The 18,559-nt window shown below is 42.0% G+C and overlaps 1 protein-coding gene across 10 annotated transcripts in view; it reads left to right on the forward strand.

The window, feature by feature from the left end:
- LOC126920894 (agrin-like) overlaps positions 1–18,559 on the forward strand; it is a 383,155-nt gene that overhangs the window by 119,526 nt on the left and 245,070 nt on the right. For 6 of the 10 annotated variants that reach the window (XM_050731789.1, XM_050731793.1, XM_050731792.1 and 3 more), the window contains 2 exons: positions 1,781–3,300; positions 18,009–18,044. In XM_050731789.1, the coding sequence (XP_050587746.1) occupies positions 1,980–3,300; positions 18,009–18,044 (1,357 nt within the window). In that variant the 5' untranslated portion in view covers positions 1,781–1,979. The remainder of the gene's footprint in view (positions 1–1,780; positions 3,301–18,008; positions 18,045–18,559) is intronic. The other 4 variants (XM_050731794.1, XM_050731795.1, XM_050731796.1 and 1 more) reach the window with 1 other exon arrangement.

Raw genomic sequence — 18,559 nt, forward strand, 5'->3', positions numbered from 1 at the left:
CGAAGACGACCATCCAATTTTCAGATTAAAAAATTCAATTTGGAAGTTCAGAAATGATTTTAATTTTGAGGCGAAGCACGTGATAGTTTTCGCGAAGAATTCGTCTCTCGGTTGGTCACGTTAGAGCGCGAGACGATCAAATAATTCAGATTGGAATCCCGGCGAATCGTGGCTCGATCAAAGATTTTCAATTACGTCAAGGAACAAAGTTTCGTTTTATCGGTGGTCCACGAGTCGCGTCTCTATGACAGGAGGGGATTACGCCATTACACATTAATGAGAGCGAGGCTTCCGCGTAAGATACGTACGAATGAAAGATAAACGCCATCCTCACGAGACACTGTTTGCAGAGCTCTCATTGTACGTTACTTGAGAAGTTGCCGCAACTACGTCGAAACGATATTCTTGCCAGGGCTGCCGCGGAAACTTTCGATGAGACGTGACATTTTGTCGTTCCTCCGCAATCATGCTTAATTAATTATCGATCGAGCCTCGCCCGTTGCTTCCTCCCACACCCCCGCTTGATAACTGCCTTTTCTTTCGTAAATTTCGATCAGCAAACCGTGTGTTTGATTTAGAAATTGTTACGTGAAGGTGTATCGTTGATATAAATCATCTAAAGTAGATTTGTCGTAGCTGCAGTCGTCTTATTACTTTTTTATTTGCTTTCAATCGCCAGTAGTATATACCGTCATCTGTAATAAAAAGTTTCCGATAAAGTACTGTATGACAAGATTAATCCATTAAGAGCCAACGTTACGTTCGTACATTTCATTTTAAAGTTTGATTTCAAAACTTTTCGAAGCCACTTTGATCCAATTCTGTGATATTTCATTCGAGAAAATTTCTAAAACTGAGTGGCATAAATAAATATCAAGTCCACTGGAAATACGAATATTCGTACGTAGCGCTATTTCAAGTTGAAACGCATAAAATAATCACTCGCGTTAGACAGAGAGAAACAGTTAGAAGAGACGAAACGTTGATTCGATTTGACACATAGGATCTGAATTTCCTTGGGATTTAGACGGTGCGTGTGAATACCAGGCTGGTATTATCGTCTGCAACAACGAACGTTGCATTTCGGTCACGCACGATCGAGTATTATCGTTGTCATTGTTATATCGAGCATTCGTGGGGTAGCGAGCATACGGCTGTAATCGTGGTCTGGAGCAGCGCTTACAGAATATTGCGGCCCCGAACACGCTGTATTGAGATACACATATCGATAACGGACTACGGATAAGCACGCTCTAAGAGCTTGGCGAACCGCTGATCCGACTTGCACCCGCAGTTCTAGAATGCACTGCCGCAATTAAAAATATTTATTCGCGTTGCGAGTGTGGTAGATACGATTATGGATTCTAAGATTCTTACGGCGATTATCCCGACGTACGTAGGAAAGATTTATAGCTTTTGTTTATATTCGCATATCCGCGGTGTGATCTATAGTTTAGAAGTTAATTAGTTGTTAGAATGCAGCGGTGTTCCCAGTACACTTTAAGCAATTGATATTATCATATATTTATGAACTTAACACGAACGAAACCTACGATTAACTTTTATCTGTAATTTAACATTGGAATATATTATCAAGTGGTTGCAAAGATTCATTCCATCCGTGGTAAAATCTTTGACAATATTTTGTTTCTCGTTCATCGTACTAACAAACGACAGGACATTCGCACTAATCTAACAAATATACCAAAAGCGCCAAATCTATCGATCCTACTAATACTCCAACTAATTCACTAACCCCTCTCTTTTCTCTTCTTTTCAGATTCTCTGTAACTCACCCCTACTAACACCTACGCTTCGCCCAGCAACGAAAGCGCGTTAATCGCGTCCGAAATGACTTCTCCGTCGATGTAACGAAAAGGGATTTAGAACGAGTCGCGCGCGAATCGTAGTCGATCGAGCAACACGAGCGGTCGTCGCGGTCGTTCGTCGCTCGAGATCGAACATGCGAATTTCTGAAAATGCGCAGGACGAGCAGCAACGGTTTGAAGCTCGACCTGACGGAGAACACACCAGGTAGCTCGTTATCGAGGCTGCCTAATTTAGTCGAGCATGCGGAGACCTGCCAGGCGTTGTCCACCGGAACCGGTGAGAATTTAAGCAGCAAATTGCCAAACGTGGTCGAAGGCTCGATGGACTATGGTAGCGAGCGTAGATCCTCCCGGTACCTCGAGTACCAAGACTCTAAGCCGTATCAGGATGGCCAGTCGGCATCGGGGTTGCCCCCGTATGAACAGGGCTACCACGATCAGTCGAGTAGAGGCTACAGAAGCTACGAACGAAAGCCATACGACAGGGAGGATATTGACCGATACGATAACAGAATTTATCCAGAGGATAACCTGAGGTACGATCGTCGGGGGGATCAAAGAACGTATCAGGAGTCAGACTTGGACGCGCCGTACGAGAGGAGCGATGCCCAGAAGCTCAGCAGGACTTATCCTACTGAACTTCAGGACGCAGGTGGTAGGCGATACTCGAGAGATTTAACAGATTACGAGTACGCGTCTAGGTACGCGGAAGAAACGTTGAAGCTCGAGCCGAAGAAAGATCACCATCACCATCATCATTCGGGCAAAGTGTACGAGCCAACTCCGTCGAAGGGCTATGAATCCGGGGTGAAGACGCACGATTCTGCTTACGAGTTGTCTTGCGCCGCGCAGCAAGACCTTTCCGGCAGAAAATACGAAAGTAAATATCACTCTGTCAGTAAGATGTACGGGACACTGCCGCGATACGAAACGGGTAAATCGTACGAACCTAGATCATACGAGTACGAAGAACAGGCTTACGAAACCGGTGGCAAGCCATACGACTCGAAGTATGAGTTGACCAGCTCGAAGAGTTACGAGAGGACCAAGTACGATGGTTCTTCGTCCTCGAGATATCAAGATAAATCGTACGATCAAACGTTGAAGATCGGTGAATTGGGCTCCTCTTCGTCTGCTGCATACGCTAGAAAGACTCAGGATCAAGAGGAGACAAACGCGGAAAAGATGAACGGATACAGGAAGAACAATTTCGAGGCATACGGCGTTTACTCGGATCCTGAGGACGATCATGGATTCTTGGCTGAGAAAAAGACGCCACAGTATCCGTACAAGGGCGTAGTAGTGAATGTTAGCGGAGAGTCGAGCGTCATTGACCAGAAACGTGGCAAGGATGGCAGGCAAACGGAAGTTGTCGGGAATCCTTGGTGCAGGCCTACCATACTGTTACTCCTTTTGGTCCTTCTTGTTGTTATCTTCGTGTTCGTCGCTGGAATTCTACTGTATCTAAACTGTGAGTGATTTTACTTATATCTCTTCGCTAGTTTCTATTCTATCGGGCTTATATTTTACAAGGATTTTCAAATGGATACATAGTTTGCATTATGAACATATTCGGAATCGCTTGATACGATTCCGAAACGCGAAGAGTCTTAGTAGTTAGGAATTTCTTATATTTACGACCGAGAACGTAACGAGAAAATTGTTGGTACGATAAAGACAGCGGTATCTTGAAGGAATCGGGATTCTCGTTCAGATTCCTTCTTCACCGTGATATTTACTCAAACCAGTTGCTTTCTTTGTGCCTGTACATTTATTTTAGAAACGATGAGAGTCATTTAAAGTTATAGGTCACGTTCCAGGGAAAACGAATGCCACTAGCCAACAGAGAAGCTTTGTTAAAGAAGGATACGAAATTAGCAAAGTTTTCTCAGCGATGGCTACAAAGACTCTTCTCGTTGTTGGAACGCGTGCTAATAGTAGGTCTGCTTCGATAGCGGATGTTCTTTTTCTTTCGTTCCCCGTTATTTCGTTTCTTCATTTCGCGTCCAACCGATACCAAAGGGCCATTTAGTTAATGAGCATCCGATACCAATTATTTACGGTCGTCCATGTGACCGCCATAATAATGGACGGCGACGACGACCACGACAGCGACGACGACGGCAACAGCGACGTCGACGACACGTGCTGACGATACGTTAAGCCGGAACGGTTGCTGTCTCCCAGCCAGTTTTATATATCGAATTTGACATGCTCGGCACGTACGGACTTGCCACTAGCGAAACTATTCGGTCGGAATTACAATGTGAACGGTAAATGGAAGAAGAGGGTTTAAAGAATAGAGGTGGACAAGAGTGACGTACACCTTGGGAATCCATTTTGCTCCACAGTGAATGTTCGGACGCACGATGTACGGGATACCGCACCGAGTGAAATGTATTAAATTTTCCTTTCGACGCGGTTGTCGGACTTGGAAACGATTTTTGAGCACTTTGTCAGATTCTTTGGAAAATTTTCCTCCTTAGTTACTACCTATGTAACCACGCTTTTATTCGCTACTCGCTCTGAGTACTTACCTGAAAGCATTTGAAATTTGATGATTTCGCGTTAGATTGGCAATATTGTGGCAATGATAGAAATTATTTAGACCAGAACGATAGATACGATACAAATTGTTTGAAAAATATTGCAAACAAAATAAATTTATATTATATTTAAGAAAGATAATTTTTCCATTCTAAAGAAAGTGTAACTCGTTCTTTGATGGTCATACGTTTAGAAGAAGTAGATATTATCTAGTTACGATCAAAATTTATTTGACTGTAAGGCACGTACGTAGTAAGCGTCTAAGATGGTGAGAGAAAACACATGTCAGGAGAATCATTGGACATCTTTCCTTGCTCGTTTACGAGATAGCAACACGCCCGGGAACCGGCATCATGCTGTGCTCTCTAGAGGAATATAAACTGACTCATTTTGAACCAGCTCGTTGTTCACCAATGACGTTTGTTCTATGTTTTGATTCGGAATTCAATTACGGTTTAAAAGCGCATGTATAACGATGCTGATAACAATATATAATTTAATATCGTTCAATTAGTGTAGTCAATAATTAATAACTTCCTTGGTTACTCGTGAATATAATTCAAAGCATGTAACACAGGATTGTGATTATCAATTATCTAAATTACATTTTCATTAAATTAATCAACGAATGCTACAAGTGGTATGAATATTTATTTGTGCGTGCGAGTATAATTTAGTCATAGATTAAAATTTAAGGAGTGCAAGTAATTCTTTCATTTCCTATAACGTATGTGTACGTAGAACGTACAAATATTTGACACTGCTTATAAATATTTTGACAGAATATACTTTATTAGATTTTAATGTTGAATACAAGAATTGATTCAGAACGTTCCGAGTTTCACAATGGAAAAATAAATAAATGTTTCATTCCGAGGTTCATATACGTGTTCTCTCATTACGGTTAGTTACCCGTTCTAAATCTCTGACTCGACCAATCACGTTTGAGTATCCAATCTTATACACACATAGTTCCATAAAAATTATTATCGTAGATATATTATAATTTATTGCACTATCTCTTCTGCGTTTTATTATTTTTACATATCTACGTTAGGTGTCTGTTTGGCCGTGCGTCATTCGTTAAAATCTCTTCTCCGGTGTTTTCGGAGCCGTCGGTTCGATTCGGCAAACGTCGATTGGGAACAATGAAAGCGAGAGGGCGAGCAAACGAAATGCTGCCGTCGAGAAGAGGAGAGGAAACTAAAGAGAGAGAGAGAGAGAGTTTTCACACAGTGGCCAGGAGGCATCGGGCATGGACGTTTTCCCTTGCGATTTCCGAGCGGTATCGCGTTGGTACTTTCGACGAACGATGACCGCATGCAACGAACAGAGAGAAGGCTCTCTATCCCTGGACGAGAAGACCGGAAAAATAGCAAGTTGAAAAGGAGGGTCGGTAGCAGACGCCCCTCCTGTTCTCGACTATTCCGAGTGGCTGCATTTGGCAGCAACCGACAGGGCGTTTGAGCGATTCGGTTTATTTTCGGGTCAAGTTTTCGTCCGACCGCTTCGCAATCAGCCATTGCATTGTCCGGGGGACAATACATTTACTGCGAGCAACGGCGTAGGAATTCGTCGAACGCCAGGCAACTCGTTCACCTTCACCCACCCCTCCGTGATCGTCAACCGCTCTCGTCGAACGTCGTATTTTCGGTCGGGATTTTCGGAAATTCGATTTAACCGGCGACGTCGCGGCGCGTCGTTTCGCGCCACCAAACTATTCGGATATCGAGTCGGTTCTCATAGAATTCCGTGATAATTGCCAAACCGACAGTCGACGCAGGTGTCTTTTACGTGGCGTCGATGGGCTTCTGGTTTGTCGTTTGTTTAAACCAAGCTCCATAGTGTTGGAATCGTTGGTGGAATCGGTTATATTTCATTACGGAGAATCAATATGTTTATTGAATAGGCGCGAGTACGATGGAAGGGCAATTTGGTTGGATGATGTTTGATAAAGATTCGATTTGTTCGCCGGAGTTAGTTGTAGTTTACAAGGATTTTCAGACACTGACGAATCGCAGCGAAATGTATCATACGTCGTTGAACCGAGGAAGATTTGTGTTACGAGTTGATACGTGACACAGATAGGCGATACTGTTATATGACAAGGCATAAATTTGATCACCCCTTTTGCGACGAATCTTTCAACTCGAAGTTGACAGAGTCGCTCTATTTTATTATAACGCGTAGACACTCCGGGTACAAATGTCTATTTCTTGCGAAAAAGTAGATTTTTTCTTGAAAACACACAGGGATAAAATGTCACGAATCAAATTATTAATAACACGGATGATAAGCGCTTAATTTGAAAAATACTGTGCCATGATCGTCAAGCATGACTATAAAATTCTCGCTTTAATTCCATATGAAATGGCGTGTCATATAACTCAATCGCGGCCGCCTTTCAAATTCCATCGACTCACGTTTATCTTCGCTTTGTAGCAACCGTGTGCTATTTAAACATTTAGCTGCTCTTCGTTAATTTGGCGCGCAACAGTCGTGTAATCCGACTTCGTTAATATCATCAGTCTTGTACCTCGTGCAACGTACGAGGCAATGAGTTAAATCGTAAGCTCTATTTTACGTCTGCACCTAAATTAAGGGTGACTTGTATGCATCGATCACGGAAATGGGCCCTTGAAAATCATCATTCGGGACTTCGCACCCGAATTTTCTTATCTTCCCATCTCACAGGAATTCTCCAAAGTCGCGGAAGACGAAGGAAGTTCAATCTCGACCGAGTCAATCTCTTTAGTCGAGGATAGAGCGTTGGACGCGATGAAATTAGAGACACCTGGTATATATGCGGCAGCACTACGTCGTGCGGCATGCGGCGTCGAGAAGCTTTGGCGCAGGATGAGGATTTAGTATGTAAGGCACGTGTTCGCATCTGCCTTTATGAGCGTTTCCCGCGATTCCAACGTTTCGTCCTCATTCTCAGGCAACCTTGCAGCAAGGCTTCGAGGTGGGCTCAGGGTTTTGGGATTAAGGGCGTCGCCGATCATATTAAGGCCGGAGATATCTCATCTGCTCCTTATCCGGCGGGCTACGAGCCCGCCAGTAAACTCCGCTGCGTTTGTTCCACATAAATTACAAGGACTTTGCCCATAGCACGCGATGTCGTTCAGTGTGTACGCGGCCTTAATGCCGGAAGGTCTCGTCAAACTTGCTATATCGTCATGCCAGGACGAACAGTTTACGAGACGACCGGATAAACCGATTTTAACATTGGCCCTCGGGATCAGGCTTGTTCGACGACGTTGTAATTGCTTTTCGGATTATCGCCGTTGAACTGAAACTTTGACTCGGTTTTTTCGATCAATTCGCCACCGCTTTTGATGAACGCGTGTTACGTTGTTGCAAGACCTAGGCTAAACTTTGTTATATCGATGGCGGGAAAGGTTTCACGTGGTATGCCGGTAATCCTTCTAAACTATACATCGAGAGTAGGAAATTAGAACGTGTATTAACACGTTCGCTATCCCTGTTCACAAAGAGATTCGACCGCTACAAACACCGTGCTTGAATTTTAATAACTTTCCAAGGTACGATACACGTCGTTGTAGTACTGAATTAAACGTAATTCATTGCTTCTTATACTGCGCTAAAATATCTTCATAAACGTATTTGCGTTATTGAAAGTAGAAACGCAAGGATTCCAGTTACCTGCTACGTTATGGGACGGAATAAATACAAGGTTGGAACTTTCGAACAAGCGTAAATATGACGGATAAATTTAAAGATCTTCTCGAACGAAAACATTCTTCAAATTCTTTGCACGTCCTAGAATTCTAAGGGTATGCTAGATATCTGAGAATGGCAGTTCCAGATAGAGGATGTAGTCGAACTACAAAGTTTCTGATGTGAAAATGTGACACTACGCGCGTGAACTATGCCCGACGTATAGCGGAAGCAACTTCGCTAAATCTCGAAGAATATTTATCGCTCCTTCCTTGTTTCTTGTCCCAACCAGTTTATATGTTGCTACATATCCATCAAACGTTCGAAGACTCCATCATCATCTACATTTTTCAATCAAGCAAATAACCGCCATAACTTTCTCCGGTTCTTTGTTTCTACGCGTGCCTGGAAGCTTAATAACACGACTGTTCGCGAATTCTCTAAAAATCGGTGTCAAGAGGGTAAGGTATAAAAGGCAGAGTGGATGGTCATTAATCAAGGGGAGTGACACGTGTTACTGAAAATCCGCGAAAACCGGTCTATCGGTTGGAATTTCCCGCTCTCGGGCGGCCGTCAATCCTCTTACTTGGCTGTCAGCTAGCGAGAAAATTGTATCCTGCCATTGATACCGCTGGTAACGCACGCGTTTCGCTCGGAGGCCATCGGGCTCCTCGACGACGCGACGCGTCCAGGGCAACGAGACGGGAATGTCGAGCGAGAAGCAGCCGACGGACGAAATTGGATCCTCGGTTGCCAGGAAAATTGCGAGCGACGCTGTTTCGCGCCTTGCCGAGCCGAGACCGCGTTTTACGGAATAGCCGAGGAAGAAACGAAAGCCTGCACGCGTGCCATCGTGAAATTTCACTCTCCAAGCGATAAACGTTCCGTAACCGCTCGTAATTGCACGGCCATCAAGTGTTCTCACTTGCAACCTGGAAAAGTCGAGACTGTTCAGAGTAATGTGAAATTCAAGCCACGCGTAGCCAAGGATGAGAGTGGAGGTTTCGTTGAACTTTCTGTTATGGAAGATCTGTTCTTGATGTTGAAAAGAATTGACGTTTACGGAAATTGTTATAGCACGGGCATCCAATAGAATTTGCGGATATTTCCTAAGTATGGTAATTGAGTCGACTGGTTGTTAGGATAAGGACGTGTCTAGTCATCGATCTCTAGTTGGGATCAAGAAAGATCCATGTTAAAAATGCATTTACGAAGAGTACGACAAATTATTGTTGAATAAGGTAGATATTCAATTTCTCAGCTTCGTAAATTTAAAAAGAACACCATGGCAATAAATTTCTTTAATTCACACTGCTGTGAAACAACGAAACGGGATATGTACTATACAGGATCTAAAGAAAGTAGGAATACGATTTTCCACTTCTATGGGAATCGTTCCCTAGTATATTTGGACTGTACACGACTGTCAGGAACTTGAGAATTCTCCGACGAGAAACGATCGCGATACGGTTTCTCGCGAGCAGTTACGCGTTTCTTCGATAATACGATCCCTATCGTCCTTCTTTCGTTTTCCCCGAATACAGAAGCGCATCGGCTGAGAAGTTTCTTATTGTCGTATAAAGTTCTCGCGCGGAAACGATGTTGAACTGGCAAACGATTCGGCAACTTGCCGGCGAATATACGTATAATATTCGTGATGGTTCATACCGGATTATATTCATAGAATCGTTTTATAAAACAGTAGAGTTAGTGCACAAAATATGTAGAAGGTGTAACGAGTATGCCACAGAAAGGACGACGAACCTTTTTACATCTTGCCGACTAGAACTTGCAACGATATTTTTACAACTGAATTTGTCACGTGGATCATGTTCGAGACGCGATGCTTTCTTTTTTACAACGATTCAAAGAAATTATCGAGAATTATACAGTAGCTTATCAGTGACTTTTAATTGAAATCATTTTTTAATTATCTTTGAACATTTTAGAGAAACTTATCATCGCCTGAGTAAAAACGAAGAACCACGTATATCATAAATCGTTTCTACGGTTCTGAGCATTACGCAATCGCGTTAAAAATATCGGTTCGCTATAAATTCAAGGTAAAATCGCAGGACCACCGACAAGTAGCTTTCTATCGGTCTCGCCAAGATCACTGACTTCTTCGACACAGAAGGGGAAACAGAAAGGGAAGAGCCAATAGGGAAAAAGGTCGCAGCAATCGGCGGCGATCGGGATTGTTCGCGAGTTACCGAGTTCGAGTCAAGATTAATGTTAACTTCGCCGTAGGAGTTAATAAGTCCGAGACCGATAAATCCCGCTAACTCCTCGTCCCTGTTCTCTTACTTTCCTTCCCGTTTCCTCTTTTCTTTTCCCTCATTCTTCTCGTGCCTGTGCACAGCCCCTGCTGCTCCATTACAGTCCTCGTGACCGGTCGCTTACGCGCCGTCCCCAATCCGTCGCAGAGCTTTGAGAAACTCGAAAACTTTCCTGACGAGAAAAAGCCGACCGTATCAGCCGTCGTCTGGGCAAGAAGCTCCCGACAGTCCTTTCTAGGATCATTTCCGCCGTGAATCCCCTATTCCAATGTTTTGTCGCGATTACTTGTATCCAATAGTTTTCATATTACGCGAAAGCTACACCGTTTCCTCGTCATTGTTTGTCGTATCACGTGCTCGTATACCACGTTGTTATGCGTAACTTTAATCCTTTGAATGCATAAATATTCTGGACACGAACTGTTTAGTCAATAACAAAATGTTTCTATATTTTCTATTTAATTGTTTTCCAGTTTAAACTGGAACCATTTTTTGAATAGACAGACCACCGAGTATTCTTCGCTTCGCGTAGTTGAAATATTTAAATACGTTTGAAAGAGATAAACTAGCGACGAAAACGAGAAGGGCAACTAGAAATTGTGTAGGAACAGCGATCCGACACGGTCAGCTTTCACGTTTCTACAGGAAGAAATAGAACGGAAGTTGGTCGCTAAAGAGGACTCTCTGGAAAAGCCCTGTCAGGGAAGCTGACGTTTAATTTAATAAATGCCGCGCTGTCGTGTTCTTTCTTTTCGCTTCTTTCCTTTGCGACTCTCATGGAAGGGCGTTTCCGCGCCATTTCCTCCTGGCGCTGGTAACTGCCATTCCGTTGCCGTTTAAAATTTCTTCGGAAAAACTACGCGAGCCTGGACGAGGTGCAGCTTATTAAAGGGGTCGAACTCGTAGGCACCAAGTTTCTCGTAACTTTGAAATTTCTGCTCCGTACTTGCTCTCGTTTAACCTGAACACCACAGTGCTAATTTTTGTCTTTTCTTTCATTCTTTCCTTGTTTCCCCAGGGATTTAAGAGTTTAAGTTGCGAGTGATTATTTGCCAATCTACTTCCTAAAAAATGTATGTCAATCCTGAGTTATGAGAGCAGGTTCTTTAAAGTATTTCTGTTTCGCTGTTTTGCTTATTTCATTAAGTATTTTATATGAATCTATGAGTAAGAATTTGTAATTTTGTTATATAATAAAATAGTACTGGAGGTTGAGAACACATAGGCATGCAATATCAATCGAAAGTTTTTCCTACTGAAATAACTTGGAACGAAAATTTGTTATACCGTAGTAGAATATCTGAGCACACAAATATCATTAACCCACTCCACGATATGTGTTGTTTCATCGTTCTATGCGTTCATTTGATCATGTAGTATGTTTTCCAATTCTGTTGAGTAAGCAAAAGCCGCTGTAACGAAATAACGTAGTCTGGCCGATCGCGAAACACGGTGTCAACCAGATACAATTTCAATTATTAGCGACACGAGCCTAATACCATCAGTGTCTATTGTTGTCACGGCTAATTGCGGACGGCTTAATGGAATTTCCGAGTAGACGGGAATCATGTAAGCTCAACAATGACGAATGTTGTGCGATATAAACTTACGACTGTTATAGAACTTCGGGATTTACCGAAATTATCTAGTTTATGTAATTCACTTTGGTGTCGTTCGCATGTACAATAGTATGATTTTCATGGCAAGTTACAATAATTTCTTCGAAAGAAATACATTTTCCAAGAGGAAATTAAAGTTTCTTGTGGTGAAATCTATTGAATTATTTTAGATTGCGCTGGATTCCTCGATAAAACCACATTTTTAGAACGAACGCTGTACGTGTAAATGTTTCGAAACTGATTCGCGAGCATGATTGCGAGAGAAGGACGTAGACGAAGAATCAGGACAAGTATACCGCGCACGTGGGCACAGTTACGAAGGATGTGAGTACGAATCTGGAAAGGAAACTTTCTTCATTTTTCGCCGTTGCTTGATCGGTTCAAAGTTTTCCCTGAAATATCGCGAGAATCAATCCCCGACGCGAATGGCCCCGATCGAATGGTCTTTTCTACGCTTTTCCGTTGTCGTTTGAGTTTAGAGAAGTAACGAGTCGACTTCCGACCAATCCGACGCTTCGTCTTGCTTCATCCTGCGCGTTTGAAAAAGTTAGGTAAAGGTAGAACGACGAAAACCTTGCTTTGTGAATTATACGCTTTTATGGCTGACCCCTCGCATTCAGCAGAGACTTACGCCAGTCCAGAATTTTCAAATATCTTTGTCCATTTGTAGACAAATATATTCGATTTTATGTTTATAGGTATGTCTGCTAGTTAGCTTTATCGATGAATTTATTCGAAATACACACACATATACACACACTCTCTGCTTTATTTCACTGCAGTGCCTCGCATTTAGTTACTCCTTAAAAAATTTGTATAAATAAAATTATAGCTTGGAATAATTCGAAATGAATAATAATGACCCATTGTATGGAATCGTTACATTTTCAAAGTAATTTAATTTAAGCTATTTTAATTAGATACTGTTAGCAAATTATACAACTATTTGCGTGAGATACAGTAATTACAGTCGATGTCTATTTATCTCGTATAGAATGGATCGCAGATTCCGCGAAAATGAATCAGACAATTTAAATCCTATTCTCTGCAGATAAGCAGTACACGCGGGCAATTTTGGTCGGGAAGCGTTGAACATAGCTATAGAGCTCTCGCAAAAGGGATAGAGATGATTTCCGTGAACCTTAGGTTTAGCCAGCTCAGGCCGCATCACTGTTCACCAAATTCTCGTATGTACATATCTCACTTTCTGTCAATATTATCGGTTGGTATTAGTGTATCGATTAAACCGATCTCGATCAGTGCGTTCTATGCTCTCCTTGCAACTAAGTACAACCATTAACATCGACTTTGCTAATAATCTCTATCTTCGAAAATAAAAACCCTTCTGAATTTAACACTTTCATTATGCATAGATGCATTTACTCGTTATTTATATTCGAGCAAAGTTATTATAAAAGAAAAGAAGATGTTTGTTCCGGTGGCAAATTCTTTCTCTGGTATAGCATTTGACAACTATCGGTTTATTGGGGAGAAGAAGAAGACGAAAGAGAAAAAAAGAAGGGAACCGACGGTATACGCATTTCGTCTTCAGCTTCGTATACAGAATGGAGGAAACGGAAAATCGAAAGTGCTTCACCGCCATTTCCGGCGGCCGCTCTCTCACGGCTGGTGTACCTCGGGCGTTGCTGTCGAATGCAAAAAAGGAGAATGAAATATCGCGTCTGCGAGCACGACGCGTGAAATTCTTTCGAAAATAGCTTCGTTATACGAGATGCCCGGTTTACACGCAGCTGTAAATCCTTTCGATTTAGATGGCACCGCGAAAATAACAATTTTTCCACGAACATTCGTCCCTCCAGCTGGTGGGAGGGAGTTGCCTCATCGCATTTTCCTTCACCGATGTTCTCATCAATTTTTGCTCGTCGAATCGTAAAGTTTTCCAACGTGATACAAACGTCAGCTCGAGAGGACAAATCATCTCTGAAATTACAGTCTACCCCCGGTTGAACTCAGTGAATGTCGCGCGAACGGAAACACCATTATCCCCTCTGTTCCTCTGTCGCGACTTTTGACACACTTTCCGGCTTGTTACAGACGAAGCGAATATAGTGCCGGCAAGCCACTGGCTTACCAGACATTGCCAATTTTTCAGACTTCGCATGGTTATCTAGTTCTCAGATCATCCTGAACTTTACTGTCCATCTGTGTACGCCCTGATTCGGTTTGATAAGTTTCTTTAGAACCGGCAAGTTGAGAGAAAGTTTTGTCGTATGTAGGACGACCGAGGTGCCGGGAAAAATTGGAAAATTTCGAAATATCGAGAAACTCTGCCCTGCCTGGCCTGACTATCCCAACGATAAATCAGATTTCGTACCTATATTCTTCCTATTTACGTAACAAATATTTCTTATTTCAAATTCCAACGTCGCATTCTTCCATTCGAGGACAGTCGCAATCAATATATAATTAATTTATTTTAACTTTAGCGTCTAGCTTTATAGTAGATGTAAAAAATCTTTGTCCAGATCCCGTACCTTTAATTCAGTTCGGAGATGATAGAAGCAATTATAGAAAATAGAGATACGAAGAAATTACAATACTTTTTCCCCTTCTTAGGGATAAGCAAAGATTGAAGCGTCTACGCGAATGTAATCACGCGCACGCACGTCTATGTATGTGGCTGATCGTGGCTGTTACTGTGTTATCCGTCGGTTTGTGGGAGTGGCAACACGTGTTTCCCATGTGTGTCAACCCGCAGTCTAGTCGCAGCGAGGACGAGAAAGGGGGATATCGGTGCGATATCGGCCTGTACGACTTCTCATAGAGACGGGCTGCATACATATCGTCGGTTTCGTAGTGCCGCGTGGCACGAAGTGCACGAAACCCTTGCAAAGCTGAGCGAACTCGTCCATGTGTTCCGCATGCGCGGTCTACTTCTATTAACCTTTCTATGGTAGAAGACTTCTTTGCATCTCTAGGTAATTTTTCATAAGCGAGGGAGAATGTCTTTTGCTCAGGAACTTAGCCTGTACGCGGTATTCCTCTGACTTTTTCCTTTCCCTTTCACATAACGTTGACTGAGAGGAGAAACGGTAGCGTGATTGTGAACGATATTGAGTACTTTTGACGAGAGTAAAGAAATATATGGAAAGCGAATAGAGAGTAATTATTGATCGGAGTTTCTTTTGAATGAAGAAATAAATAGAATTCAAAATAATACGACATCGTTTTCCAATAGAGTCGATTTAAAAGAGGAATAAAATAGGTCGCGTTGAAAATTTGTATACCTACTCTAAATACAAAAATGCATGAGAAATGCGTGTGATTGTATCAGATAGGATTCCATTTATAAGATGTTCAAGTACAATTCGAAAGGAGTACTCTACTGCATAGATTAATGTAATTACGTTTCATTGTAGTACATTTTACTAATGTAAGTCTGAATTAAAGGTTAATTTTGGTCCTCATATTCTCTACTAAATTTTAAAACATTTTCCTTCTCGTGTTTTATCCTGCAATATACTTCCTTGAAAAAAAGTGGTAAATACAGGGGAAAGTGGTTTTATTTGCGATTTCTCTGGATCGTTTGCTAAAACCTTTGGGGAAAAAATCCTTGTTGAAAAATTAATCTATCCCTAGTAGCCATGTTTCGCGAAAACGCTTTCATTAAAAAGTTGCTTAACTAGGAATATTTGCAGATATTGTTATGAGGCGTCAGGCGCACAAAGCGTTATTGTTCTCATTTGTTAAAGTCTGGAAAATATGTAGTTGCTTGTTTCGCGAAACATACTTCCGTTGCAGATCCCGTAAGCAGGCATCGGGATACAGCGCGCTAACGAAAATATTTATTAAAAATTTACAACAATTTCCATGATGCTTTCTCTCGCGTTTCTAACTAACAGATGCGCTTCTACGTGCGGCCGGCTATTAGGAAACCGTTCGATTAGACATATTGTGGAAATGGACGAACGAGTTCAATTAAGAAACAATTACAGGCGTGGCAACGAGAACTCGTTTTCTGGTTGGCGGATAAAAATCCGACGGTCAACGAGCGTGGCGGGATAGCGCGGTGTGGTGCAACGACGCAAAATTGTGCTCGTGGAGTCCTTATGAATTGCCAACACGATGTAATTACGTCGACATTGCAACAAGTAATTTCGGAAAAGCGGTGCTCGTTCGCAAACCAACGAAATTCGTGTACGAACGAGAAAAGAAAAGAGAAAGAGAGGGAAAACGCGGGAAAAAGAAGAGGGACAAAACTATTCCATTGAATTTAAAACGATATTTCCCTTTCATTGATTTTTACACTACTCTGCCTTTCTAGTGTTGTGAAGCATTTTCACCTCTCTCCTTCGTTGTTTAGTCATACGTGGAACGCCACAGATTTAAAATACATTTGTTCGACTCTCGAAAACCATTTTTTCCCGATGTTCAAGCGTACCAGTGTAGATCGCCGTAAATGCATATGCGTGATAAATTACTGGATGACGAACGAGCGATATTTCTGCGTTAATATATTATAACAGAACTTTGTACGTGAGCGTGTGAGCACGCGTGCACGTGGTATAACAAAAATCATCCTCGCTTAAAAAATCCTGTGGTCGTAACGTATGTTTAATTACAAGAATTATCGCGTTGCCTTGAGTAACGTTAGTTGTAATTCGTATCAACGTTTCAGTTTAATCCATATAAACACGCCGCTTGCCTACTTAAAACATACATTTGACGTGGATTTTTTATTTTTTCAATTCTCTGAAAAAAGTTCATCGGATGGCTGAAATTGTCGATATTAAGTTACGAAACGTTCGTCTGCCGCTATTGGATAGAATAATACTGGGTTTCTCATATTAATTGAAGAGTTAATTTGTTTAAGCTAACTTTCAATTATAATATCGCTATCGAACAGATTTCAACGAATCAGCAATTTTCAAGAAATAGATTCTCCAGTAATTTTAATCTTTTTTCCATGCTTTTCTAAACTCACACGTTCCTTATACTCTCGTGACTCCTCGACATACGGCAAATCCCTATCCTCCGGACGCTGTAAGTCTCGAGTTCATGCAGGAAACTTGTAATTATTTGGAACGTCATACGTGGTTGTGTGGCGGACGCGAAGGATCTTCATTAAAGGGCCGGGCCACGAAAGGATAATTAAAAGTTTCGCGAAGGGTGAAGCTTGCGGAGCGAGCTGAGGGGGAAATGTTGCGCGACTCGGCCATCCTGAATTTCCCTGTTATTTGCTCCTCGAAATTGCCCCGTCTATCTGCCTTGCCCTCGATCCGTGCATCTTGCTTCCTTCCTTGAATTTCGTTGTTCGGGAAACCCTGGATCAGGCTGATCCGCGCCCTGAAACGTTAATTACGGTTGTCTGAGGCCGCGACAAAGTCGACGAAAGTTTGCCAGCAGGCTACGGATTGGGCACAGCCCGGGGAAGACACTTTGATTTTGTCAACACGTGATTTCGTTACGCACGCAATTAAGAGAGTTGTGTTCATATACGATCTTCTTTGACGATGAATGTTGAACTTGAAGGGTTCGCAAGAGTGTTAAGGTTTTATTTGATTTCGGAGGTAATTTCAACTTACTAAATGGAATTAGGTAATTTTTGGTCTGATCTTACGGTACGTGGTGAAAAGTGTGCTTCTTGGTTAATCGATATCTTATAAACATCTTTTGCCTCCGTGTTGGTAATAACGTTCACATTTTATACCGTATGTACGTAACAACTTTAAATAAGCACGAGAAATGATGAAATTACGGTACAGTAACTTTCATCAAATCCCTAAGTATGAATTTCGTTGAAATGGAGGCAACTTCAAACCGTTGTTAGTTTCTAACTTCGAACTTATCGAAGATTCCTGAAGTTCCTCGAAAACATCGTGCCTTCGTTAGATAATCTCCTACGTTAATTATTTTACCGATTATCTTTTTCTTGCAAATATCAGACGAGATAAGATAAGTATCACACTAGAGAGAACGAGTACAATCGAGACACGCTTCAGTGTGCTTGTGCCATTAAAAATTCTTAGCCTAGCTAACACGATACGTATCGTGACTAATTTTACTAATAATTAATCCCTTTCTCTTTACAGACATGTCTTACAAGCCGCAGCGTCCCATTATCGAGGGTGAGTGTTAAATAGAATAAAACTACTTTTGTGCTTGATAGTGTTTCTAGGCTCGCATAAATTGCTTAAAACAGGCGTCTTTTACACTTTGGCAAATTACTAGCAACAGTGAAACACGGCAAATATAGTCAGACATCAAAAGCACTCGATACCCAGAGAAAAACAGAGAAAGATAGCGAACGACGTAGCACAATCGCGTTATAATGGGTTGCCAACCGATGTAAACTAGCAAGCACGCGATATTTAAAAGCGAGTTATCTCGTAGATTGTTGGACACGAGGGTTCGCGTCTTTCCAGCCGACTCACGACTCAATTATACTGGGATCGCAGCCAGCTAGCGAATTTCGAAATCACACCGTTTCGATTCGAACGATCACGCTATCGTAGCCACGCTGACAATCTTGCCTTGTACAATAAACGGCCGTTCTTGAAAGTTATTTCTCTCGACGCGATCGTGATTATTTTGCACACCTTCGTCCGCTATCGTGAAACTGGCAATTTTTCAGTAGTCGAGC

Source organism: Bombus affinis, chromosome 10, assembly GCF_024516045.1.
Source record: "Bombus affinis isolate iyBomAffi1 chromosome 10, iyBomAffi1.2, whole genome shotgun sequence".
In the NCBI taxonomy this organism is placed as follows: Eukaryota; Metazoa; Arthropoda; class Insecta; order Hymenoptera; family Apidae; genus Bombus; species Bombus affinis.